Source organism: Sciurus carolinensis, chromosome 8 (genome assembly GCF_902686445.1).
Source record: "Sciurus carolinensis chromosome 8, mSciCar1.2, whole genome shotgun sequence".
In the NCBI taxonomy this organism is placed as follows: domain Eukaryota; kingdom Metazoa; phylum Chordata; class Mammalia; order Rodentia; family Sciuridae; genus Sciurus; species Sciurus carolinensis.
The window spans coordinates 36,047,070-36,075,007 of NC_062220.1; the positions used below are offsets into that span (position 1 = coordinate 36,047,070).

Genomic DNA, 27,938 nt, shown 5'->3' on the forward strand with positions numbered 1-27,938 from the left:
ACCGATAGACTATGTTCACAATGAACAATAGATTGGCCTTGAAAGCATGAGTTGAACATGAACACAAGTTTTGGCATTGCCACCCTACACCCAGGGATTGTCTATGTGCCTCTGGACTGCCTGCACCCACTTTAAAGATGAGCAATATGGAGATCCTACTGTCATTTCATTATTCCCAAGTTCCCATCAATCCATGACACCATTACTTCCTACAGCTGCTAGCTCTAAAACAACTTTGGATGGAGACCACGCATTCATCTCTGTCGATCTTTCAAGAGGAAATCCAAAATTTATAAACTTAAATCATTCTACCCTGCAGGAACACTTAACTCTGCATTACCAAAATGACACATCACCCCCTGTGGCAATTACATTTTACTCTCAAAGTCTTCATCTTTTCATTGGCTAGGAAAGAGTCAATGAAAATTTTCTGTGAGGCACAACCCTTTAGAGAATGAAATTTTCCTGGTCAACTACAACCTGCCTGTGTCAGTTTTTTCTAAGACCACCATAGCAAATGACCATGACCTCTTTCCTTTGAGCTCTAGCTGCCTTGGTCTCCCCAGACTCTCGGCACTGTCTCCTCGATTCAGGGGTCCTGTTGGTGTGTGCCTCAGTCTGCCCTCAACACACTGGGTCCTGGAAACTCTCTCAAGAGCACTCACTTGTTTCCCAACTCTTGGGGATCACTGTGTTTTACTACCTTATGTCCAAGGTCTTGAAAATTGTTGTTTTGTGTATTCTGTTCATTACATTGTAGGTTCAGGTGTGAGAGTAAATGGAGCAACAGTTCATTAAAATGTCCCCAAGATAATGATAAGATTTGCAATTGGATGAATCTTTTATGACAAGTGCAAATTAAATACTGAATTGAAAGAGGTGAGAAACTGATTTTTTTTTTTTTGATGGGATAGCTTTTGCATCAGGCCTTAAGGTATGAGTAGAATTTAGAGTCAAAGAAAGGGCATACAAGGTACAAGGAGAAGAATTACAAAGTAATGAGCAATTCAGAGGAGGGGTAATTGTGAGTGAAAGTGAGTGTCTGAGTATGAATAGCTTTGTGAAATTATTTCCAGGAATAATTCAACATATGTTAGAAAACATTCTTGTTTTATGGATGAAATGATCTATGGCCAATGCTGGAAGCTCAGTATCCACTACTGAGGTGGTGTGGAGCCTTTTAAAGAGGTGGGGTCTAGTGGGAGTGTTTGGGCCACTGAGGGTACTGCCCTTGGAAGGGCTTAAGGTAGTTCTCATGGAAACCTGAGTTTGTTCTTGAGAGCAAGTAGTTATAACAGAACAAGACTGGCCCCTCCCTGCTCTCTAGCTTCCTATCTTACCATGAGATTGTTCTTACAAGCCCTCTGCCATGATACCATTTGTCATGAGACCCTCACCAAAGCTGGTGCCACATTGTTTGGACCTTCATCATCCAAAACTGTGAACTAAATAACTCTCTTTCATTTATAATATGTCCAACCTCCGGTATTTTGTTATAGCAACAGAAAGTGAACAAGCACACATTTCAAACAATACTTTACAAGATCCTTGCTCTACCCTATGCAAGTATATGTTCCAGTTAGTTTATTTGCTCACCAAGGATTTGGTGTTCTAGATGAGCTGCATATTAGTGGACAAAAGAAAACATCCTGCCCTAGTGGAGCTTACAACCAAGGACAGGTGGGGAGCAGGAGGGTGGGAAAGAAGGAAAACAAAATAATAATCAAGATATAGTCAAACTCTTTACATCATCATTTTCTAAGAAAATCTACAGTTCTTTCACATGAGCCCATTAAAGTAAATGGATTAACTTACTGAGTGACTTGTATGTCAGCCTGTTTCTTTTGTATTCATAGGTGTCCTGAGGGGGTGGAACAAGTTGCTTTTAAAGAGCACCTAATAAAAATAAACTGTACACTGTTAGGTCTATGTTTAGGGTGCAAAAATAGCCTTATGTTATACTCTAGACGAATAGGGCTTTATAAGAGAATAAGTAGGTTGTGCTAATTGGTAGTTATGGTTAAAAGAAGAGTAGTTCCACTCAGAGGGACACTAAACTGTGCTGGCTTCCAACTTGAAACATTTAGTAAGGAAAGGGACATATAGTTTTTTTTTTTTTTATTGTTTCATGTATTTACATAACTTGATGATACCAAATAATGCTCATACGTACAAAAAAAAAAATCCTCAAAGGAGGAACTTGCTTTCTTCCATGGGTCATGAGGTCGTCTCTTTGAGATAAAAAATCTGAGGGCAACATTGTCCTTCTGGACATTTAACACTGTGGAATATGCCTTCTTATACAATGGATGTCTTTAAGGTTTAAATTAGGTTGTGGGAGTAAAGAAAAAGTTCCACTTTTTTTCTTTTTACTATTATTTTTCAAACTGCTGTCAGCTGGAGGTGGTTAATGAGAGGAGCCAGGGAGGAGGGGAGGATAGTGCCAGCAGCTCTCACCAAGCTCCGGCATCCCCGATTCCTACCTTGGGGCCTTTGTGGAGGCTGTTCCCTTGTAGAAATACTTTTCCCTGCATTTTTTTCACTCCTTCTTCTGAGTTTACGTGCCATCTCTTTACTGAGGATTTTCTCTTGTTTTATTTTCTTATATGCTTTTCAGTGCTTTTTTGTTTTTATTGACTTTAGTGTCTGTCTCTCCACTAGTGAGTAAGGGTCTTACCATCTAATTCACTGCTGGATTCCTAAGTGTCTAGAGCCAGGAGGAATTCAAGAAGTGCTTGTTAAGTGAATGAATTATGCTGAAACTAATTTAATAGTGGAGGTCTGTGAATTTTTTTTTCTATAAAACCTCTGGAGATAATTCAGGTCAGGAAACACTGGATTGTGAGTCCATGAACCCACTTAAATTGTATGAAGAGTGTGTGGGTGGGTGTTGAGACAGAGAGAGAGGGAGGGAGGGAGGGGGAGAGAGGGAGAGAGCGCCACATGCATGCACAATGTGCAGATATAAAAGCATTATTCTGGGAAAAGGGATCATAACTTTTTTCAGCTCTCCAAATGAGCTGCTGATCAAAAACAGTTGAGTTACTACTCTTGCCTTGAATATATTCAAATTTTCTACAAATGTTTGTGAGCAATAACCTAACTTATTGCTAAATAGTTCCACAACCTCGGTATTCTTTTCTTGGATGCTAACCATGGAGTTTCCTTCCCAACATTCCTCTGCTGAATATCAGCCAAGTTTGACAAACCCAGGTATTTGAGAGGGTGAGATACAGTGTCCTGGCCTCTCCCCCAACCCCTCCCCCAACATCTCCCTGAGCTCTCTCTCCTCCTCACTCTTGCTCCCTCTCTCTCTGGTGCTCTCCCCCTCCTCCTCCTCTTCCTCCTCCTCCTTCTTCTTCCTCCCTCCCCCCCCCCCCCCACCGGCTGCAGGGAGACACTCTGCCTATCCGCTTAATAAAATCTCTTGTGTGAGTTCCCACATCCAGAGTGGTTTCTGGGTGCTTTCATCTATTTAGTGAGATTTGAACCTTTTCCCAAAATTAGACAGAAGCTTGCATATGCAAATACTGGTAGAGGTGACACACTGATATTTATGTCCATTGAATTAACATCATGCTCCTGTTCCCAAATTACCCCCATCCAACATTCATGCTATAGACCCTCTGTACTGTACAGACAGACATCTCGACCATGGCCCCAACACAGCCAGGCCCACCTCCTGCCTCTGCTGCCTCTGGAGAGCCTCCACCAGACTTCCAGGCAGAACATCCTGTGCTTTACAGTTCATTTTGTGCCGAGTCTGCTGGAAGAAGATTGGTGGCTACACCTCTTGGGCTTTCCCGTAACAAGACGTTCATCTCTTGAGGCTATCCTGAGTCACACAGACTTCAGGCCAGTGGAGAGGAACAATGCAGAGCCCAAGCACGTGACCAAAGAACATTAAAGACATTCCCAGAAGCAAGTTAAAAGGAAGATTATGCAGCATCCCTACTTCTCAGCAGTAGAGGATCACATAATTGCTTACTGAGTGGAATACAGAGACTTTTTAGGTAAATTGACCAGCTGTGGCAGGCAAGTTAACCAAGAACACATTGGATGTTCTACTGCCTGACTCTGGAGCAAAATCTCATCAGAACACTGTAGCTTCTGCTCTGCTTTCTTGTAATGCTTCTGGGATCCTGAAAAAGATGCCCCTGTCTAGCTTACTGGAAGAGGAGAGGCCACATGGAAGAGAAACAAGTTGACTTAGCCACCTGCCCCAAGCAGCTGCTAGCCACGTGAGTGAAACCAGCTGACCTGCCAACAGATTGTGAGTACAGAAAGAAGCCCACCTGATGCCACATGAGCAGAGACCAACTGTCCCTGCTGCACCTCACCCTCACTGCTAATGCCCTGAAGAGTGACCAGATAAATGTGTGGTTATTTGGCTCCACTGAGTTTTGAAGTGCCATGTTATGTAGCAGTGATCACTGATTTGCGGGTTGATAGGCACGGTAGTGGTATTAAGCAATGATTACCAAACTAAGACATTTTTCTAAACCTCCATGAGATGGGGCAAGCTCTGATGTTCTATAAGGCTTGGAAGGATTGGCTTAGGGACTGGGTAGAGTTGAACCTGAAACTGACAACTAGACTTTATTCCTGGCAGCCCAGAGACACTGGGAGAAATCAGGGCCTGGCAGGAAAGGACAGCGAACAGGGAGTACCATAAAGCCACACAGCCAGGTTTTCAACGAACACCTTTTGCCTGGACATGTGATGTGTAGAAATGGATGTTGTCACTGTCAAATATGCAAAAACATAACTGTACCTGTAATGGATTCTTAAATTAGGATTTTCCTGAGAACTCCTTAAACATCATATACTTTTCCAAGTTGTCTTTTATTAATTTCTCTATATTGCTGTTTCAAACAGTATCCTAATGCTGCACAGACCTTGGATTCTGTGTGGCAATGATCTCTATTTGGAGCCTCATCTCTGAAAGAGAATTCCTCTAAAATGTCAAAAAACAAAACAAAACAAAACAAAACAAAACAAAACAAAACAAAACAAAAAAACTCCCTGAACTGATAGCCTGAAACGAGAACAGTGTCATCTGCTGGTGCCTCTCAGGAACTACAACCACATCCATTCTGGTGAAAAATTCAGAAATATGATCTCATCGCACTCAAATGTACCCTCAGAAACTTGAACCGTTTTTCTTTTTTTTTTTTAAATATTTTTATGGTCGTTGATGGATATTTATTTATTTATTTATATGCAGGGCTGAGAATCGAACCGAGTGCCTCACACATGCTAGGTAAGTGCTCATTTTACCACTGAGACAAAACCCCAGCCCCCATTTTTCCTTTCAAGAAACATTTTGAAATGCTTAGTTAGACATGTAGTGATAACATTTGTGACACAAAATTAATAGGTAAAAGACAGGTGAAGGGACCATTTGTAACCATTGTTAACAGGTTCTTTTGTGAATATTCTCTTATAGAATATTGAACACATTCTGTAGTCAGAAAAACATGTCAATCTTTTCCTTTGTAATTTTTTAGTTTTGTATTTTTTTTTTTTAGGGAGGTTAGTCTTTTACTCAACAATATTAGTTCCAAAATGCCCATCATTCTATTTGACTAGACCTCAAATTCCATTTGGATTTTTTTTTTTTTTCTTTTTTAGATATCAGATGAGGTGGGGTGAGGGGAAAAGTGAGGCTCTTTCTTTTAAGATTAGTTTAGGCTGAAAGTGTCATGAAATAAAATAGTGGTGACTTAAACAAAAAAGAAGCTAATTCCCTCTCTGGTAAAAATGCAGGTAGCTAGTTTCTGCTGGCATGGGTTCCAACATGTGAGGAATAGGGTTCAGATACCACTTGTGCCTGGACATAATGACACAAGGTGGTGGCATCAGTTTCCAGCAGCAGGATGGAGAAGGAAGGAAAGGAGAAGGGAGTGCATGAGTTCTGACCCCTAGACAAGTCCCCAAAGCTGCCCTGCAAGACTTTCACTTTTCCCATTAGCCAGAACTGAGTCTAGTTCTAAGGAAGATGGAAAATGTCACTTCTGTTCTGAGGACAGATGAGCAGCTAAAAATCAATATTCAAGGAGAACCAACAATTTCTGTCATGGATTACCCCTTTAACCTATCTTACTACACAAATAATAATGTATCTGTATCTACTCCTCTCCAAGGGATACACCACCAAAGATCCATTCTTGCCATTCAGTCAGCTCACAGTCCCAGATATCTGGGTGAATATGCAGTACCCTTCACCAGGAACAGATGGATCACCAGCAAACTATGAATGAAAATGTTATCTTCTCTAACACACCCGATATATAATGGAGGTATTGGAATGGAATGATTACAATTCATAAATGGAACACAATGGAAATGATACATCATCATTGCTTATTAAATACCACTCTCCATGTGTACAGTTGGATAGTAGAAATTACTTCTAATGTCCTGTCACACAGCAGGATAACTGTGGTTGACAACAATTAATTGGATATTTCAAAATAGCTAGAAGAGAGGATTTTGAATGTTCCCAGAACAAAGAAATGATTAATGGTTGAGGTGACAAGTATGCTAATTACTCTGATTTGAGCACTACACATTGAACACATGTAATGAAATGTCACACAATACCCCATAAGTACCTAGTTACTTTCTCCATGTCAATTAGAGTAAAAATAAATTTCAAGGTCTCCCTACTCTGGCCGTTGAGTTCCTTGGTGAACCCATGGGACAGTCCTTGTGCTTCTGCTCTCTATGAAGAACTCCTTGTGATTTCCTGGGCAAGTTTCTCCATTGCCTACTATGTTTCCTGGCTACAATTGGGGCTGTACAACCTTCAAACTCACTGTAGTTGACCATGGTGACCCCAACATAGCAGTGTTCCTATAATGGTTCCTGTTTACATCTGCTATTCCAATGTAATTTTAAAAAACTCTCCTATTTTTCAAACATGCTATGGTTATTTGGTAATAAATTAGTTACTCCATTCCTGAATTAAATTCCCAATGAACTGAATTTTGCCAACAACCACATGAACTTGAAGGAATCCAATTCTCAAATGAGATTGCAGTCCCTGATTATCACCTTGATTTCAGCTTGGTGGGGCCCTGAAGAGAGGACTCAGATAACAAAATGCCTGGACCCTTGGAAACTGAGATAAACTTGTTTTAAAACACTAACTTTGTGGTCATTTGCTACACAACAATAGAAAACTAATAGACCTTTGGAGACAATGTACTTGGATCTAAAGCCAATATGCTTAGTATACTTCCATCCCTGCCTTCATCCTTATGTCCTGTTAGTATTATCATTTTGGACCTGCAGTTACAAGTGAGAACAATCTGACAGGTTCAGTGGACTTGGGAACATTTCTGAATCAATAATTAGTACATGGTAACCCTTGCAAGATTTGATATTGCAAGGAATTGAACTGGGATCAAAAGTCTGCTTCCACCTTCCAGACCTGGGAGGACAACTTCATAATAGCTGTTAATCCCTTTTACCTCAGTTTGTAGATTATGTCTTCAGCCTGAGGGCACAGGTTACCATTCTGAATCTTCCCTGACATCTTTCCATTTGTTAAAGTTGAATCAATTTACTTTCCAAGATATTCAAGTTACGTAAGAATTCCCATTTCATCATTGCCAATCAGGGGACATCAACTTTCCAGCCTGAATATATCTATCCTTTACTGAATTCCCCTAGTCAGTGTGGACAATACTCGCTTCTTCTAATGGGTAACTTTGGATGGCACAAGGATTAGGAGGTATCACTGGTATTTAGTGGCCAGGGGCAGAGGTGAGAGCAGAGGTGATGTATGGCTATCAGAGCAGAGAACATTCTAGCACACTGCACTGTATTCCAATGTCAGCAGGACCCCTGTTGACATACACTGCCTGTAGCCAAAACCATGCTTTAGGGTTTATTATTTGCAGTTTATTACTTGTTTATTTTTTTAAATTTTGACAGGATCCCCCTTCAGGACCAAATTCTGTAAAGGATTAGAGGCAGAGATAATAAAAAACAACCAAAAACCAACCTAAACCAGCAGTGACTTAAACAAGGTATGTTTATTCCTCAACAAATGTCCCACTAGTCAGTCCAAGACCTATAAGGTTGTTACAATGTTCAGACTCAGATGTCAAAGGATTTGCTTTTCAATTTTTATTGTGTTGCAAGAACTCACCTAACATTAGGAAAAATGAGCAATTTGCTACATAAGTTGGCAAATGTTTTCCCCTGTGGTTTGTCTTTTGACTTTGCTGAGAGCAATTTAAGTCCTGTAGATAATTTTGATTTGAATACATTATCATATGGATTGAGTTGTGTTTGAAATTCTGAAATTATTTTTAAAAAAACATTTCTTCATGAACTTTTATGAACTTAACATTTTATACTATTAAATCTTTGATTCAGTTTTAACTTGGCATATGGTGTGAGGTACGGATTCAACTTAATTCCCCTCACCTCAAACTGGCTACCCTATTATCTCAATATCATTTATACAGCAATTTATCTTTACTCCCACTGACGTGAGATACTGCTTTTACAATCAGGACCCAGGGTATTGGGGATGTGACTCAGTGGTAAAGTGCCCTGGGTTCAATCACTAGTACCAAAAAAATAAATAGATAAAATAAAACAAGACTGGGTACTAGGTTTTATCAGATGCTATAATGGTATTTACTGAGATTTACCTTTTTTCTTTACTATGCTAATGTAATAAGATGCTTTGCTAGATTTTCCAATGAGGAATAATTACTGCAGTCCAGTGATAAACTACACTTGGCCACAATGTAGTATTCTTGGTTACTGATATGTTAAGCAATTTTGCTTTCAACTTTACAGGGACATTTCATCAGTCTTTTTTTTTTTTTTTTTTTTTTTTTAATTTTGACAGGATTTTAAAACTTTTGCCACACTCATTTTTCTACCACCTAGAATAACTCCTGTAACACAGAAAATTATCTAAGTACAGATACTTAGATAAAATTCACTGTAAGACAGTAGGAGTCTAGTGACTTTTTGAAAAAGTATTGGGAAATTCTCTCTTGAGTTTAGCCTATGGATATGAACTTTTCCACTTTTCTAATCAGGGTCTATATCTATTTCATGCAGTTCTAAATGTGAGCCTAGGTTACATTTTTAAGTGAAAAATAGGCATAAAAAAAGTGAGAATGTTAAAATGAACACCTGTATATCTATCAACCAGTTAAAGAAACTCCCAGGAATGCCATCAAATCTCTCTGTGCTATTCCCAAATCCCACTCCTGTATATTCCTCTCAAGCATTTACTATCTGGATTTGGCTTTGTAGTCCATTTGGTCCATATAACCCAATATCCTAGTGTACTTTCTGTAACTTGCTTTCCTCTCAACAATTTTGTGATGTTACTATATGGAGCTCTGAAGTATGAGGTTTCATAACCTATATGCTATGCAATGGAACCATCCACACTATGTGTAATCATTCTTCATTGCCTGACATTTAGATTGATTTAAGGCTTTTTGCCATTTCTAGTCCCTGGAATGGAATTTCCTTTTTCCTCCATAAAGTCCCAGTGAGAAAAAAAAAAAAAAAAAAAAAAAAATTACCATACATGGGCAGGATTTTCCTTTCTTGGCTTTGCCCCTCATTTTTTTACTTTCCTTTTTCCTCATCTGAGATGCTTTCAGTGCCCTAAAACATTCATCAGAACCCTGATCCTCCATATTTTGCTGTTTGAAAAGAACTAAAAAGCCTTCTCCAATGCTTAATTTATACTTAGAAGAGCTGCAGCTCTGGTTCCTGGGTAATTCCTTTTTGGTACTATTTTGGGAAACAGGAGGCAAGCACTCACTTTTCCAGGTGTAAGTCTGGGATGGCAGATATCTGTGTTCAGAATCAGTACAGCTTTTGCTTGGTAGGCAAGTTAGCACCACAAAACATGAAGTCGAAGACAAAGATAAGTTTGTACAGTTTAGTCTGCAAGAGTTCTAGGGGTATTCTTGTAAGAGAACTCCTTGCAAATTTATTTGGCTCAAAGACTGAGCATTTTACAAATTTTCCCAATAACCCATTATTCTAAGATACAACAATTTTGTTTTCTTAACAGTCTCTATTAACCTATTAATCAGAACTTTAATTCCTACAAGCAATGAGTGAAGATTTATGTTGTTACAATGAGTGGCTCATATGGCATCTGTGATCCGTGTTTTCTATTCAGTCTAAGAAGAAATGTTTGTTCCCTGATTCAGTCACACTGCACAAGAATGAAAACTTAAACTAATGTACATTGTTGTTAGGTTATACCAAAACTTGGGATAAAAATATCTTAGTATCTTATTAGCCACACAATAGCTGATAAAACACTTATTTTTAACTTTATTCTTAGTGATTTAATTTTATAGCTGTGGAATGTTTTGAACTAGATGTTTTACAGTAGGAACCTGTTAACTGTATTTTGATGCTTTACTGATATACTAGAGGATCTCCTGCCTACCAGTTACGTTCATACTTAAGTATGCCCAAGTAGAGCTGAAAACTTATCCTTTCCAGAAAACCTTTATTGGCTTGACACCTTAGGTAAGGCAGGCTTGAAGAACCTTAAATCTTAATGATAAAATAAACATGTCATTCAATGTGTTCTCTGTGGCTCCACTTCCTAAGTGGATCCAAAGTGTGCCAAAAAACTGATTCCCTCAACTGCCAAGCTGACTTACCCATTCCATGCTGTGGGCCTTAAGAGTTCCAGCATTTTTTATGTATGTTGTGATGAGGAAAAGACTGGAAAACACTGCTACAGGTCCCTGACTAGTTTGTAGACTCCTTTAAGAAAGAGTTCATATTTTCTGAACTCCATAATTCCTAGAGTAGGCCTCTTGATATAGTCTGATTAATCTTAAATGACATGACAATTTGTTATCTATGAGACCGTAAAAGTTTAATTGGCCCTTTTACTTTTAGTTGGTAAGTATTTTATATATTCTTCAATAGCTAGCACTCCTGGTCAATCGTACAATAAAGTTTTTGCATAACACCCAGAATATCAAATTTGCAGAAAACTAAACAAAACGTATATCTTTAAAAAGCTCTCAGTTTCAAGTTCCCAGATCTATACAATTAATAAGTATACTGTGATTTTGCTTTGAAATAATCCACCTTAAGAGAAGGGAAAGGAAAGATACATCCTTCTTTTTTGTGGTACTGGGGATTGAACCCAGGGCCTTATGCTTATGAGGCAAGCATTCTACCAATTGAGCTATATCCTCAGCCCAAAATACATCCTTCTTGGGATGTTTGATAACATGCACCTATTATAAAGCCTGAGTCAACTCTTGGCTAAATGTGCTTTTATATTTTATACTCAATACCTGGCCAAGGGCACAGACTGATGCTGAGTATGGAAGATCTTTTGAAAGCATCTTCATTTTCCAAAGCTTTCAGTGTGGTTATTAAAAATCTAAATGATTTTAAACATAGAAAAGGCTATTCAAATGCTAGAAACACATATAGTTATCCTTAACTAACCTTATTAAGAATTTCACTTTTTAGGAATATTTGTAAAGAACCAGAATTTTGAGGATGTCTTTCTTTTAAAAGCTCTTGCTCTCTAAATTTTAGTTTCAAAATCCCAAACAAGGAAAAGCCTCATGAACATATGTTCCACATATTTACATAACTTATAAAAATATCACAGAAATATAGTATATCCAGGAAAAGATGGGGACTGATTTACAACTTTTGTCTTCTCAATGGTGTGAAGTGTTCCCACACAACCATTTTGTTGTTTACTTTCAGTATAGGGTTCAATAAACTACATGATAGCAAATATTTTAATATAGAACAGGCTTGTTTTAGATACCTTTGCTCAACTGTAGACCAGTAGAAGTGTTCTGGGTATGTTAAAGGTAGGCCCTGTTAAGTTATGATGTTTGGAAGGGTGGATGTATTAAATGCATTTGGACTGTCAACATTTTCAGCTTCTGATGGTTGGTTCAATGAGGCTGTATCCCCACTGCAAATCAAGGAGCACCTGTATATCTCGAAAAACAGCACTGGTGCCAGAACACATCTTACAGAATTGATTTCAGTATTCAGAGATGATCTGTTCAACCTGAGGCTTTGTGGTTGTCTGCACTCCGGTTCTTCTCCCTCACTCACACTTGTTATTACTAGTTACTCTCAATACTCGAAATCTCAATTTTAAGTACACCACTATGAATTCCTCTATTTCTAGTGCCCCAGTTCATCAACTATGCCACATTTTCACTATCCTCCTTCTCCTTGCAACAACCTTACTTCCTTGCTTATCCAGCTTAAACTCCATAGGCTGTCCTGGACTCTGAGTCCCTCCTCGTGAATTGAGTCACTACTGGCAAAACAATAATCTTGGCTGAATTCAATTCAAACACTCTATGCCCGCACCTACGCAGCTTTAAACCAAGGATCACTAATTGAGAGGAGTCCTTCATTTTGCCTGGCTATCAAACTGTTTCCCAGGCTTATTCTCCCATTCTTCTAACTAGAGCATTCTTCTGCTTCCTGTTAACCTGCTACATGGTATTTCCCCTTGAAATCTAAAACCAAGCTCCTGACCACTACCCCGCCCCCCCAACCACTACCTACCTGCTCCTTCTAGAATAGTCCCTAATTCTTCAAGTCCAACACATCCTTGTCTGTTCTCTTTATCTCACATTCCATAATCATGCTTTCAGCAAATCTTGCTGATTTCACCTACCACTTGACCACCTCGATAACCACCAGTCTCTTTCAACTGCACTACTGCAGCAGCCTCCTAGTTATTCTGCTTCTGCTCCCACACTTCATCCTATTCAACATAGGAACTTTCAGGGTTCCTATTAAAACCATATCCCTGAACTACATTCAGCTTTTACTATAATAAAATGTGATTCATAGCCTATAAAACAGTAATCTACTGAGCAACCATTATTTTGGCATGTGTTCTGAATTATTTTTGATAATTTTACTTTTCACAAACAAATCTTAAAAATAGCTGCGTATTTTCAAGAATGTTTTCTAGGTTATAAAACAGAGCCAAAGTAACTGACTTCCAAGGGATATAAACCCATGATAACCCAAGTGATACAACCAAGCTTCAATACAGATTCACCTAGTATCTAGTTCAGAATCATTTTCAAATTTTTGAAAATATCTTGAAACAAGGACAGATATTTAATGTTACCAATTCATATTCCTTAGGCATCTCAATATGCCAAAATTTTCAAAAACTAAAGAGAAAATTAGCCCCAGATGTCATAATTTCAAATTATATTCTCAATGCTTTCAAAATCCAAGTGATTTTAAAAAGAAAGAAATAACATGCTTTGAGAGAATTTTAAAAAATCTATACAACTCAAGCTAATGAAATATTTTATTATACATAATAAAAGTGGTGTTTTTTTTTAAAAAAAACATTTCCAGGCCCAGACATCTGTAGGAGTATGTAAGGAATGGATTCCACTCCAGTATAAGCATCAAAACTCTACTGAATGAACCCATAAATCCACCCAACTCCTTATAGTAAATACTAACATTCACCACAGGCTTGAAATTCCTGTAGTATCAGTAAATCTATTGTTTTAAATATTACAAACATGCTCATGATGCATAGGAAGATGGAAAAACTTAAGACTGCACACCATATGTACCCCCAGCTTCTCTAAGTTACAACCAGTTGAGAATTACAATATCCAAAGAAAATATTCAAAATAGTGTAGGAATTACTGGCGATTTTCTACTCAAATAGGAAAATTTGCATTTAATGTCACACTGAATTTCAGTACTTTTCAATCCAAGGGAAAAAATAAACTGAGACATGGTCATGAGTTCAGGATTATATATATTACAATTTGCCTTGTTATAATACATTTGTGGCTTTATGATAAAAATAACTCAGGGACATACGGAATTCAAGCTAATTTGCGTAACTGTCACAAGAAAAAAAGCATTAGATGCATTTCTGAAGTAAGTATTCTCATTTAATTTCAGAATCTCAAAATAGCAATAGACCTTGGCCTTGTTTAAAAAAAGTTTAGTTAAACACTAAGCTAGCTAAATAACCTTACTGAAAGGTTTAACACAATTGATATAGAAAATGCTTTCCCTCTAATCTCAATCTTACATAAGTGGAAGAGGTGAGGGGGGAAAAGGTAGACAATTTCTTTAGCAGCATATATGGCTAAGTCTATCAACCACCTTAAACTAGAATGTCCGTTATTGACCCCATTAAAAAGAAGTGGGCTAATATCAAAAGTTACCCATTTCATAAGCCAAAAGACAATTTTAGGGTTACAGTAAGTAAAATATTTTGAAATACTTTCAAAAACTTTTAACCATAAGAGGAATCATCTTTTCATTGTAAGAAAGGAAGGAAAAACAGAAAGTAAAAGACACTTAAACTAAACTCATTTTCAGCCCTCTTTGAACAAAAGAAATGAAAAACAATGGTTGATTAGCTAAGCTTTGTGCTCTAACCAAACTAATTAATTACAGTGATTTTAAATGGCAATAGCCCATGTTGACTGGGCAGCTTGACAGTTCTGAATACTTTTGCAACAATTTTTTTTTTAAACGCAAAGACACTAAAATGATCCGGTCATGCAATGTTCATCTTATGCATTCTGCATCTCTTTGCCAATCTTGTAGCTAAGAATCTTGTTCCAATCAATCTTAGTACGTGTAACTGGCAACTGTCGACGTAAGGCTTTGAAAGTAGTGTCCGACATTGTCTGATAATTCTCACTGATGGCAGTCTATGAAAAACAGTAGTCAGAAGTTTAAAACAAATGAAATGAACAAAACAATTTATAACACATTAATGTTTTCATAACAATCTTTATTTAAGCAGCCTGTTTCAATGCTTGTAAATAGTCAAATTAAAAAAAAATACCAACATGGTTTTAGAAGCTGTTTAAAAGCAGTTACAAGAAGCTTATAATCATTTTGAATAATTTAATTTAATGAAATGAAATTATAAATTAAATTTAATATTTCTCATTTTGAATCTATTTTATTATTTCAGTCAGAACAATTTATGAATTACTGTTTACAAGGGATAGAAAATGATCTGATTCACAAATTAAATGCTTAAATTCAAGTGTGTAGTTTAGAAACAAATAATGTAAACAGTCGAGCACAAAATCAAATGTGATCTAAAGCACATTATATACAGTTCAAATAGCTTAGGGAACATCTCTTAAAATTTCCAATCAGAAACAAAATTAGAAATATTGGCATATTTTGATCAATAATCAGAAATTTCAGTTAGCTAACACGGAGACTTAGTATTTTTAAAATACAAAATTTAACTGAATTCAATTTATTTCCTACTCTTTTTGGCTCAACTTTTACAAGTCTGCCTGTACTAAAAGCAAACACACAAAAAGATGACTGTATTTTATATGGTGAAACAATTAAAAAACCCAGAATTGTGGTTGAAATTAAAATTTCACTGCCATTCATAAGTGAATATAGATTATATTTATAAAATCATACCTGGTATTCATTTTCTGCAGCTTCTACAATCTTTATAAATTCTTTTGCTGTCTGCACCTCACTCTGAATGAAAAATATAACAGAAAGTAAATGAAACAGCAATTTAAAGCTAAGCCACTATTATGTTTAAATATATGCATGGTTAAAAAAATATTACAATTTAATAAATAACACAGATGAAAATGGAACAAGTAAAAGGAAAACTTGTAAGATCAATTACTCTATGTCCAAGGGGAACCAGGCAAAAATATTTTAAAAGCCCACAGAATGAGCCCAGTCTCTATATCTGACTTAATAAAATAAGAAATCTTAATAATACACATTGATGAAAATTCAAGTGTAATAAGACGCACTCCAATGGACAACATAGGTAAGAAATCAGACACAGATTCTAATTAATGACTGTCTTTACCTAAGTATTATTTACTAAGCAAAATTTACCACTGTAATGATACACACAATTATGAATCTGGAAATGCATATTTTAACGTTTTAGGTGAACTTATTTTACTATTTAAATATTTTCTGAAAAAAATTTTAGCATGCCAATATATGGGTTTACTTATGTCTTTCCTAATTTTTTAAAGTCAACAGAAATCCACATTTTATTATTCCAGTAAGAAGTGTAATGTAAAACTCACTGGTACCTTACTTTATATATTTAGTGTGTGTGTATGTGTATTTAAACACATTATATAAATGTGTGAAAATCAGATAAACTTTTTCTCTTTCCTAAAATAATAAAACAACAAAACCCACATACAATAAAGTTAAAATAAATTACTAAAAGACTCAGAACCAACATATAATACCCAAGCTAATAACTATGACCAACTCTTAAAATCCCAAAGTCTATAATTTTCTGGACAAATCTCTCTTAGGAAGAATCTTTCCTTAACATCAAACTCCCCAAAGAAGACAGTACCAAGTACTCTTGTTATGCAGAAAATAGGACATGTGATAATTACTTATGATAAAACTATACACAATAAAATATCTCATGGAAGTTTAGCCATTACTAAGTTTCTTTCACTGGCAAATTTTGCAACCAGAGTACTACTTAACGCAATAGTAGAAACTGTCTTAAGTGCTGCAGAATTTTTTTAAAAATACAAGTGCTGTGGAACTTTTTAAAAAATTCAGCCTCTTTGTCTTAGGTTGTATTTACTCTAACGTATGTAGACGTTTCTTAAAGCTTAAAACTTTCTTGAAATTAAAAATAATTTCTTTAATATTTCTCTATTTGCTAATTTTTGTACTCTGGCAGTTAATATTTATACTACAGTGATACTTTCATGTAAGAACACAAACATTTATGGAAAAATGTCACCGTTAATGTTATATTGTCAGTATCTTTGGGACTAAAAAAAATTCACAAGAAAATAGTTGCATATGCCACAGAAAGAATGAAGAAAGAACTCTGGAGAAAAAGCATAAAATACGATATAGTTTCACAGGATCATAGACCTAAATGTAAGAGCTAAAACTATAAAACTCTAGAAGAAAATGAAGCAAACCTTCATTGACCTTGGGTTATAAAATGGTTTCTATTAATATATATCAAAAGCACAAATGATAAAAGAAATGAGACTACATCCATACCACATTTCTGTTCTGCAAATTATACCATTAATTAAAAAGACAACACACAAAAGGGTAAAAATATTTACAAATCACATATCTGATCCTAGACCTGTGTCTAGAATATATATATGAATAATTGCAACTAATAAAAACAGAAATAATCAGTTAAGAAATGAGCAAAGGAACTAAACAGACATTCTCCAAAGACATACAAACGGTCAGTAAGTACATGAAAAGATGCTCAACATCATCAGCCATCAGGAAAATGCAAACAGAAGCCACAATAAGATGCTACTTCATACTAGGATAGCTATAATCCAGAAGACAAGTTTTGGCCAGTATGTGGAAAAACTGGAATACTCATATACTGTAGGGAACTGTAAAATGGTGCAACTGCTCAGGAAAAGTCTGGCAATTCTTCAAAATACTAAATACAGTTACCACATGCCCCAGCAATTCGACATATAGATGTATATACAAAATAAAAACAAAAAACAAATGCCTATACAAAAAAAAAAAGAATGTTCACAGTAGCAAAAAGTAGAAAACAACAGAAGTGTCTATAAACTGATGAATGGTTAAAGGTGTATATCTGTAATAGGAGAGAATGAAGTATCATGCATGCTCCAAAAGGATGAATACTGAAAATGTGCTACGTGAAAGAAGCCAGTCACACAAGACTGCATATTATTTTATGATTGCATTTATATGAAATGTCCAAAATAGGCAAGTCCCTACGTCAGATAGTAGACTAGTGGTTTCTTAGAGCTGGAATGGGCTTGGGAGAAAGGCTGGGGAGAGAGGGACAGAGGGTTTCTTTAAAGGAACATGAAAATGTTCTAAAACCTGCAGTAATTGTTGTCTGCCTCTGTTAATCTAAAAGCACTGAACTTTACATTTTAAAAGCATGAATTCAATGATGTGTGAATTAAATCTCAATAAAGCTGCTTTAAAAAAGTTAGGTACAGAATTGTGATCGCCACCTTTAATCTATTTGAAAAACAGATTCTGAAAAAGAAATATTACTAAATTTTTAGTTCTAAAACTGTTCTGGCTTTGCAGAAGTTACTGTTTTCATTTTTCTGTGAAATTATACTTACAGACACTGTTAGATAATCTTGTATATCTTTATGACTCACTAGCTGAACGTTACCATCTTCATAATAATGAACCTATTAGAAACAGAAATTACCGACAACACATTTTAGGAACCATCAAAATCCTCATGGTTTCAGCAATCACATCAATGCAGACTGAATACATGTCAGCTCTAGTCCAGACTTCTCTGAAGAGCTCTAGACCTTTTGAACACTAGCAAGACTCATGTACCTGCATTTAGGCGAGTGAATAATTTCCACTGACTTGACTGCCAGATACTTTTGCCCCAAAGCTATCCTACTGGTATCAAAATCCAAGAAGTAAAAAATTGAACTCGCAATATTCCTTTCAAAATTTTGCTTCTCTTGTGTGTATTTACTCATAAACTAATCCTCAATCATGCAAGTTTCTTAATTGTTACTGTTTAATGAATAAGCAAACAAAAAGAACTTAAATGACTTCCTGATGTCATACAAATAGTAACTGGCAGATTTGGGATTCAAACTCCATATGATTTCCAATTTCATGCTCTTGGTTTCTATTCTCTGCACCCTAAGACACAGGACCCAAGACATAAAGGCAATGGGTCTAAGACTAGAAATGCATATTAGAGTCAGATGACCGAGTTGCAGTGTGATTCATCTTTATTCTTTCACAGCTCTTGGCACAATTCCTTTCAGGACATTTGATCAACAAATGTCCTGAACAAATTAGTAAAACAAAACAGAAAAAGATCAGCCTGTAATAATTAGTTATCAAATGTTCTTTTATATAAACATTTAAGTTCATATTGAGTCAAAGAATTCATTTTTAGTCAATTTCAGTTAAGAAGCCAGATATAAGTACGAGACATTTATAAAATATGTATAATTATATACATGTAATATATATTTATACATCCACAAAATTTTAATATTATACTTCACCTAACTCCACTAAACTGAGATAACAGAAGAACACAACTCAAACTCAGAAAATGCTCAGATGAACAAATTGTATGAAGAACAGACCAAATGGCAGCATCTAATTTTAGCTGTGTTTTGGAATCTGTCAACTATCCTTGCAGATTTTTGATGACTAGGGAATGAACTGCAAGGATATTTAAAAGATTTAAAACAGCACTCCTTGGTTCTCCCCTTATGCCAAAAGAAAAATCTGGAAAAGACATTTGGTGTACTATGAAAATGTAAACTTAGGAATTAGTTGTTTCTTTGTTCAAAACAGTCCAGAGATCAGAAAAGAAACTTGCTGTTTCATACCTGAATTTTCAAGATGCCAACCACTTGAGTGGTTGAAGGAGTGATTGTAAACTTCCACTCTGACCTCCAACGACCATTCCTTAAAAATAAAAACAGCAGCTGTAAATAAGGTAGGGAAAATAATTTGAATCAATATTAAGTTTCAGATTTAAATTCAACACTACAATGTGAGTGTATGGGGGACAGATGCTGGACATTCATTTTTAATCACTGAAATATTAAAAAGAACCAAAAGGTTAAGTTTAGTTATAAGACATTTAATTTAATCTTCATCCTACTGATAAAAAAGGACCTAGAAAATGGATATAAACTTTAGTATTCTAATGTTAAGACTTGAAATACAATTCAAAGTACATCATATTATGCTATTTCTTGAACAAAAATTTTAAGTTGCTTGTTCAATTGCATCACTTCCACTTTAATTATGAATAAAAAGAGGGCACATGCCTATAATTCCAGAGACCTGGGAGGCTGAGGTAGAAAGAGCACAAATTTGGGGTGAGGTTGGGCAACTTAGGGAGATTCTATCTCAAAAAAGTTTTTAAAACTTTTTAAAAATTCAAAAGAGCTGTATGTAGCTCAGTGGTAGAGTGTCCCTGGGTTCAATTCCTAGTACAGAGAGGCAAGGGGTGGGAAGAGAAATAAAATAAATGTCAGAGTGCCAGAGTCTTTCATACATACAAATCAGAGCAATTAAACATCTACTGAATTATACAAGGTACCAAATAATTTTTAAGAAGTAGCTAGAAAATGTCATATACATTCATAGTAAAAAACAGAAAATGCAAAGATGTATATTATTTCTATCAGTGAATTTCATCCTATTTTTCCAAAAGTCTTTTCATAGCAACTCTTTTTTCACCTTTATTTGCTCTTTGCACACAAAAGACATTCTGATATGCAAATTAATACCTGTTAGCTTTTTTGAATGCTATGCATTTCTAAAACAGTAACAGTGTTAATGAATTACCGTACTGGCTTTTGGTATAAAGATTATTTCTGGGTTCCTTTTAATATTTTTGCAAGGGCTGGGGAGATAGCTCAGCTGGTAGAGTGCTTGCCTCCAAAGCACAAGGCCCTGAGTTCGATCCCCAGTACCGCAAAAAAAAATATATATATATATTTTTGCAGTTTACCCAATCATAAAAGTTTGCTGAATGACAGTACTCTCTTACCTAAAGTTAATATTATAACAATGTTTATGTTTTATAACAATGTATATGTTCTACAAAATAAGAGAATTTTCTAATGTGTCTTGATTTTGAGAAGCTCATCTAAGAACATTCAAAGCAGTTTGGAAAGAGAACCTAGGTCTAGTCACATTTTTCCAAGATTCCAAAAGAAGTTATTCCTTTTATTTAGGTATTAGTACCAAGCAACCATTATGTTCTGAACACATGTTACTAATTACAATGATAAGACACACATATTACCACTGATTATGAAAGAAAGAAAAGGCATTCCAGCCCAAGTAATAATGGTACCAAGTTGAGAACTAGTTCAAAACTCTTTCAGAGACATTACTATAAAAAGAGTAAATGACAGTAAATACAGAATGCACCTTTAGATGGAGTTAAATGGGTAAGCCTTTAATAATATTCTACACCTCTCTTACAAATATGTATTTTTTTCAATAAACATTTATTAAGCCCAATTACTGCTAGACACTTAGGAAACAGTAGAGACCAAGTCTCTACTTGGTCTTTAGTAAAATCTGAGAAATACCCAAGACTAGTCTCTTCTAATTTTTATTCTACCTATATTTAAAGTAAAATGAGGTGTATTTCTTTATATCTAAATATCTAGGTTCCACTGAGACTGCTGTGCCATTGATATTTAGCGCTTTGGAAAATCATAATTTACTTTTCCAAAAAGTAAGAATCACTTTTTTTTTAAATTGTTGGTAGACCTTTTATTTTATTCATTTATTTATATGTGGTGCTGAGAATCGAACCCAGTGCCTCACACATGCCAGGCAAGCACTCTACCACTGAGCCACCCTTCCAGCCCAAGAATCACTTTTAACTTCAATGATACAACGCTCATATTGGTGGTTTAGAAAATACCACCAATATGTAAAGTGAAATAGTGGGAATAAAATGCCAGAAGACATTTTCTTTATGTATGCAAAAGCTCAAAAGATTTCATTTCCCCTCTAATTAATAATTTCTTATAACATCTTCAAAGATTTTATTAAAGTAAAACAATAACACGAATTTTCCTTTAATAGTATTTCAATCTCAACAAGATTGAATTTACTATATATTTTCTGACACAAATGTATTAATAATGATTTTACTAAGATTTACTTCTTTAGGATTCTGCTGGATTAATACTACAAGTTTACAGAACTAAAATAGAGAAACTACATTTGTACCAAGTTCATGAAAGTAATTTTATATGCCATTATCTTTAGGAAAGAGAATTTTGTCATTAAGGCATACGTTTACATAAGGAAGTGATTTTCCTTCAGTGAAGATGGATCTGCATTTCTCCAAATATTCTTGATTAATCTTGAAACCTTGTGTCTGAGATAGTTAAGTACTGGGGCAACTTTGGGCTAAGGTTCATACGAGTCCACTGGGGTTACTGACACCCTCAATAGCACCACCAATGAACTTGGTTAGTAAGTCAAAGAATAATATACTAAAAAGGTAAACATTATGGCTACTTACTCTTATAATCTCAGAATGTATTAATAAAAAAAGGGATAGAAGTAAAGACTTCATTCAATTCTGAACTTATAAAGTCTTGGAGGAAAAACTCAATCCTAGAACAGGCAGTATCTCAGAAGTAAGTACAAGAATAAAAATGGCCAGCAACTTTTCAAATATCTGAGCTTTAATGGGGCATGTCAGTACTTCTGGGAGCTAGACTTCTGTAAGAAATAATTGATTGATTTGTATGCAGAATTACAAGGCATATTTGTAATTTTAGTGCCCCATACTGGCCAACCATATACAAAACAATCCCAATAAAAACATCTATTTCAGAGTCCCCAGGTTCACAACAGAATGATGGTTCTTTGCTTTATAACTGCTTGTCCTCCTCCCCATGTAAGTTTCATTCAGGAACACCCACTACTACTCAGAATGAGCATATGGGCCTGCCAGCCTGCCAACTGGTCTGCTTGTATACACACATGCTCCCTTAGGGTGCTGCCTGCTTGTTTCCAAAAACACTACGCTCTCCCACATTCTTTTCACCGAATGTCAATACATTTACTGTTACCTTTAATGATTAGGCCATTTGTGGAGCCAGTACAGGCTAAAGTTTTATACAATGTAAATACTGTTTTTAGTCAATCATACAAAAAAGATATGGCCCAAATCACTAAAGCAAGAACTCCAAACAATATAGTCAATACCAAAATTTCTTCAATTACACAAAATTTTAACTTACCAAAAGTTTTTTGCTTGGAACTGATGGCTTTCTATGCATGCAATAATGGTTTGCTGTCCATCTATTTTTTTACCATACACCTAAGGACAAAGAAAACAGGAACAAGAGAGAATTTAGGACCACAATATGTTCTACTTTAAACATGCATAAAGTATTAAAAACTGTGTTTTGGCAAAAACACACAAAAGGATACAAAGTAGGTCCTCATTCTAACATAGTAACTAGAAAAACAAGTTCTCAAATCTGCATATCTAATCAAATTATCAGTGGATCACAAAAGAGCTCATAATTGATACAGTAAAATTTATGGGGCAAAACTAGATGTACTATATTAATAAGTGTCCTAATATATCATGTTTTTGTCTCAAACATGGGGTCATAAGAAACTAGGTAATTTATTTTAACATATAGATACCAATATAGTTGTTTCCACACAAGTAAAAGCTGCACCTAGTTTGTGATTATCATTTTTGTTTATTTCACAAACTTAGGGGGTACTACTTCTTGAGTCATTTTTAGAAGTACTAAGATATGGGTGAGAGAATTAATTTACTTATAGCTAGGAAAGATCATTAAGAGAATGCCTGAGATGTATGATGCTATTATTTCACCTGCTATTCTGAAAGTAATAATTTGTTTCAATTCTCCAAGTACAAATGAAGGCTCTCTAACTCAGCCCCTCTCTTACTCTTGTTGAGATATTTTCCCAAAATAATTCTAATCAACAGTTTTAATTCAAATAATTTTTAAGATTATTTTAGTTATGTTGTTGTATTTCTCAAGTAATAAACTGACAGTAAATACTTAGGCAGACTATATGAATTTTGGTACTAACCAGGAAACTTCTTCAAAAGAAATGGGATGCTACTGGTAACATTAAAATGATGCTGGAAAGCAGGTATAAAATACAGTGTACAGTCACTTTAGGTTGAAGAGGCAAGCTGAGGTCAGACCTGCTCAGCTTTGTAAGTCATGTTTAGATGACTGGACTCTATCCTAAGTGCAATGGGAAATCTTTGAACAATTTTAAGCAGGGGATTTTCATAATCTGATTTGCAGTTCAAAAAATCACTATGGCTGAAGCACAAACTGGGTGCTAGCAAGCCTATCTGTGTACAATCTTACGAAATTTCAAAAAGAAACAAAAAGCACTCTTTTCTACACATTTCATCCTAAAAAAAAAAAAAATAAAACAGGCTAAATCTATGAAAGAACCTCATCAAAAAGTAAGAAATTTGACTATAAGATACTTGAGGACATGATTCCATTTTCAATTAATTTTATTTATTCAAAAATTCTATAAATTAGTGAAAAGAAATATTACTTAATGGAAATGAGTCATGAACATGAGATAAAAGAATCTCATCATGTCTAATCAATGTGTTAGAATTTCTATAGGAAATTGATTCACGATACAATCCATTTTCCATTTTTAACTATAATACCTTATTTAGTTTTCTGGGAAAAATAGTAAAATTCCTAAGAATAGCTTCTTCAAGGAAAAAAGAGTGACAAATTATGTTAGTTCAGTAAATTACTGTAAATTTCAGGAAATCATAAAAACCATCACAATTGCAAAAGACAAAAGAATAAAGCTATCCACTGATGACTTACAGTGCAGACCCCATTTGGGTAATGTTCTTTTACATAAGCTCGAAGAGCAGTTTCTACTGAAGTTCTCCATGATTCAATTGCATTTTCTGCTTCGTAAGGTCTCGGATCAGTTGCTTCCTTTCTTAGGTGATCAAATTTGAAACAGATTCTGTTTTTTGGATCCAAAAACTTTCCATTTCCCAAGTCGCCATGTTCTGTTATCAATACCTTCAATGATGAAATAAATTTAGGAAAAAAGTATTTAAAATAATATTTAGTGTACATTCACTTAAAACTTTTCCTTAAAAATATAAAATAATTTTACCCCAAGTGATTGGTTTCACACATGGTACAACTGTTAATACTTCAAATGAGTAAACTATAAAAACAATGAGGCTAGCATCATTCAGAGTAGATAAGATTTTCTCCCAATATAACTTCCAGCTATTCAGTGAAAATATGCATCCTCTACTTCACTACTGGAATCAAGGTTTTTCTTTGAGAACTACAGTTTACTATTTCTGATATCAGACTCCATTTCCTCAAAGCCAAGGAACAAGCAATCACCTTCAGTCAGGATGCTTATAAGAAGGGTTGTACTCCAGCAGGGAAGCTCTTCAGTACCTTGCTGTAGGGCCTGTAGTCTCACCTGCTCTCAAGCATCTGCTTCTGTTTCTTATAAACTAATCATTGTGGTTATTTTTAATTAACTTCCAAATTTTTAAAAATATAACATGCATTTGTGTATGTTTAAATTATACATGCATAAATTTAATATTCTGTGTTTTAATTCTTAAAAATTTCCTTTGTCCTTCCCTTGCAACTCTCCCATTCTTTAACTTTTTACTTATGTCAGGACTTCCTCATCCCTGATGCAAATCATGCTAACGTAGAATGCTTCTAAACTGTTTCATGATCATTAAATCCTATATAAATATTTATACATAGGTCTATATATGCACACACACGGTTTTTTGGTCATTATTTTACAAGAATGGAAAAGAGGCACACACACACAAACACAATGCTCTGCATTTGGCCTCTTCTTTTTTTTTTTTTTTTTTAAACAAAAACATCTTATAGAAATCTTCCAGGTCTGCTGATACACCGCTCACCATTCTTTTTAATGATTCTTTTAATGATGGCATAATATCCCATGATGTGGACATGACAATATTCAGTCAATTCCCCACTGATGTACCACTGTTTTATTTCCAGATGTTCTCTTTTCTTGGAGGAGGAAAAGATCTCATTTAAAATGGTAAAAGAAATATTGTTGTATATATATTTTTGTATACTGATGTTTTTCCTTCCATTGGGTGTATTTTTTAATTTAAAATTTTGTCTGACACAGTAAATGCACATATTTAGGGGTACAGAGTGATATTTCAACCACGTGCAATGATCAGATCAGGATAACTGGCATATCCATTACCTCAATTACTTATCACTACTGTGTGTTGAGAACATTCAAAACCCATTTTCTTAGCTATTTTGATACACAGTTAACTGTTGTCAAGCATAGTTATTCTACTGTGCTCTAAGAATGTTCTTGTACTGGATAGATACCTAGCAGTAGTGGTGGGAAGAGTAGGAGGGGTTCATATATTTTTAATACACATCCTCACCATCAAAAGTCATTATAGCTTTTTGTTGTCTGATAGGTATAATTTTAATTACATTTCTCTGATTGACTGCTGTAGATCTAAACATTGTTTTATCTTTGTGGGCCATGTGTTCTTCTGTGAGCAAATATTCTTTAATAATATTTATATGGCTTTTTTTCCCCTCTTTTCTTATATATCAGTTTATAAGAATTGCTTAATGATCTGGTTCAGTGTACAATTAAAAAATTTATATATAGCAAAATACCCATCTTTCACAGTTTCTGAGTTTCTAGTCTTATTTAACATGGTCTTTTTGCCTTTATATTGTGCATGCTGACTTTCAGATCTCTTAAAATTTTCATCATTGTGTTTTCAAAATATCTTCTGCTACCTAGTTAGGCAATTCTCCAATTCTCCTTCATTGTCCTTACTGTTCTCTTTTACATTATTATTAAACAACTGTGTTCTTGATTATTTTAAACATGTATTTTTTTCGTATAAAATTTCTGAAAACACTGACCAGTTAAAGCAACTGATCATTCTAATGCAAATCGCACCATATTAATTAATTTTTAAATAATTTAAGTTTCTATCTAAGGATGAAATGCCAATGTGCCTTTCCACTGTCCAGATCTTAGTTTTATATCTTCATGAAAACAACCACTATTTTTTTCTTCATGCTCCTGTTTCTTGTTAAGCTTATTCCTTAATTAATGTACAATTCATAACATTATTTTAAGTAGAATTAACTGTCCCATCCCATTCCCACTGTGTAGGTTTTGGTACTTACCTGCTGCAACAGAGAACAGTTAATGTGCTTTGTATATAATATTTACCTTAAATTCAGTCATCTCACCAAGCTTTTTGGTAGCGAGATATACTACTAGAGTCTCTTAGTGTTCCTAAACATATCAATATCACCAAAGAGAGTTCTTTTCTGATCTTTACAAGTTCTCATTTTCTTGTTTTATTTGGCATACCTTAATTTATGATAAATGATAATTGTAGTAAATAGGTATAATTAGCTGATTTTTAATTTTAAATTGTTTAAAATGTTTATAGTTTATGGTATTTATTATTGGTTTTTATTAAACAACTGTGTTTTAACAGGTTTTGTTTTATTTCTACTTTTACTTAGGGTTTTTGGTTTTAATAAGAAATGTTTCTGAGTTTTTCTAATCTTTTTCACTATCTACTGATAATAGATTTTTTTCTCTACTGCTGGTTAATATTTAAGACCAATACATTGCCTTTCACGGAACCATTCTCACATTCCTAAAGAACTGTTTAGTCTTGATAAGTTATTCTTTTGATATATTTCTAGATCCTATTTGTTAATATCTTATTCAACATTTTAAATTTCTAGTCACATGTAAAACTAGTATACCATTTACTTTTTTATTTTTTTTTAGGTATAAGTATTAAAAATCATGCTATATTTATAAAAAGAGTTTGGAAATTATCGAGTATTTAACAAAAGATGTATTCTCTATTCAGCAAAATTGCTTTTAGGGATTTATCCTAACAAAACAAAAGTTAATGTGACCAGTAGTTCAAAGATTTGAGGCAACACTGTTTACAATAGTGAAAAAAAACAAAAAAAAAAGGATGAAAAATCAAAATCTCCAGAGAATTTAGGCCATTAATACAATAAAATGTTACAGATTTACACACGTATATGATCACACCTGTAGATCTATACACAAGCTTAAGGTTCCTCTTTAGTTACGGGTAATCCTCCATCTAGTCTTACTTCCTCCCTGCAACTACCAGACTACATATTGATAATGAAAAATGTCAAACAAACTTTGACATAATTAGCCACTTAAGGACTTTATGCTCTTAACTACTTGTCTCATATTCTATCATTTCCTTCCTCATATGGTTTTATATAAATTGTACTTCACATGGGCATGACATGAAT

The 27,938-nt window shown here is 34.8% G+C and overlaps 1 protein-coding gene across 1 annotated transcript in view; it reads right to left on the minus strand.

The window, feature by feature from the left end:
* Positions 1-8,839: 8,839 nt before the first annotated feature.
* The window catches only part of Capza2 (capping actin protein of muscle Z-line subunit alpha 2), a 40,698-nt gene continuing 21,599 nt past the window's right edge, over positions 8,840-27,938 (minus strand). The window contains exons 5-10 of the mRNA XM_047560386.1: positions 24,429-24,635; positions 22,815-22,894; positions 19,413-19,491; positions 18,156-18,227; positions 15,472-15,534; positions 8,840-14,729 (exon numbers count right to left, since the gene is read on the minus strand). Of these exons, the coding sequence (XP_047416342.1) occupies positions 14,589-14,729; positions 15,472-15,534; positions 18,156-18,227; positions 19,413-19,491; positions 22,815-22,894; positions 24,429-24,635 (642 nt within the window). The 3' untranslated portion in view covers positions 8,840-14,588. The remainder of the gene's footprint in view (positions 14,730-15,471; positions 15,535-18,155; positions 18,228-19,412; positions 19,492-22,814; positions 22,895-24,428; positions 24,636-27,938) is intronic.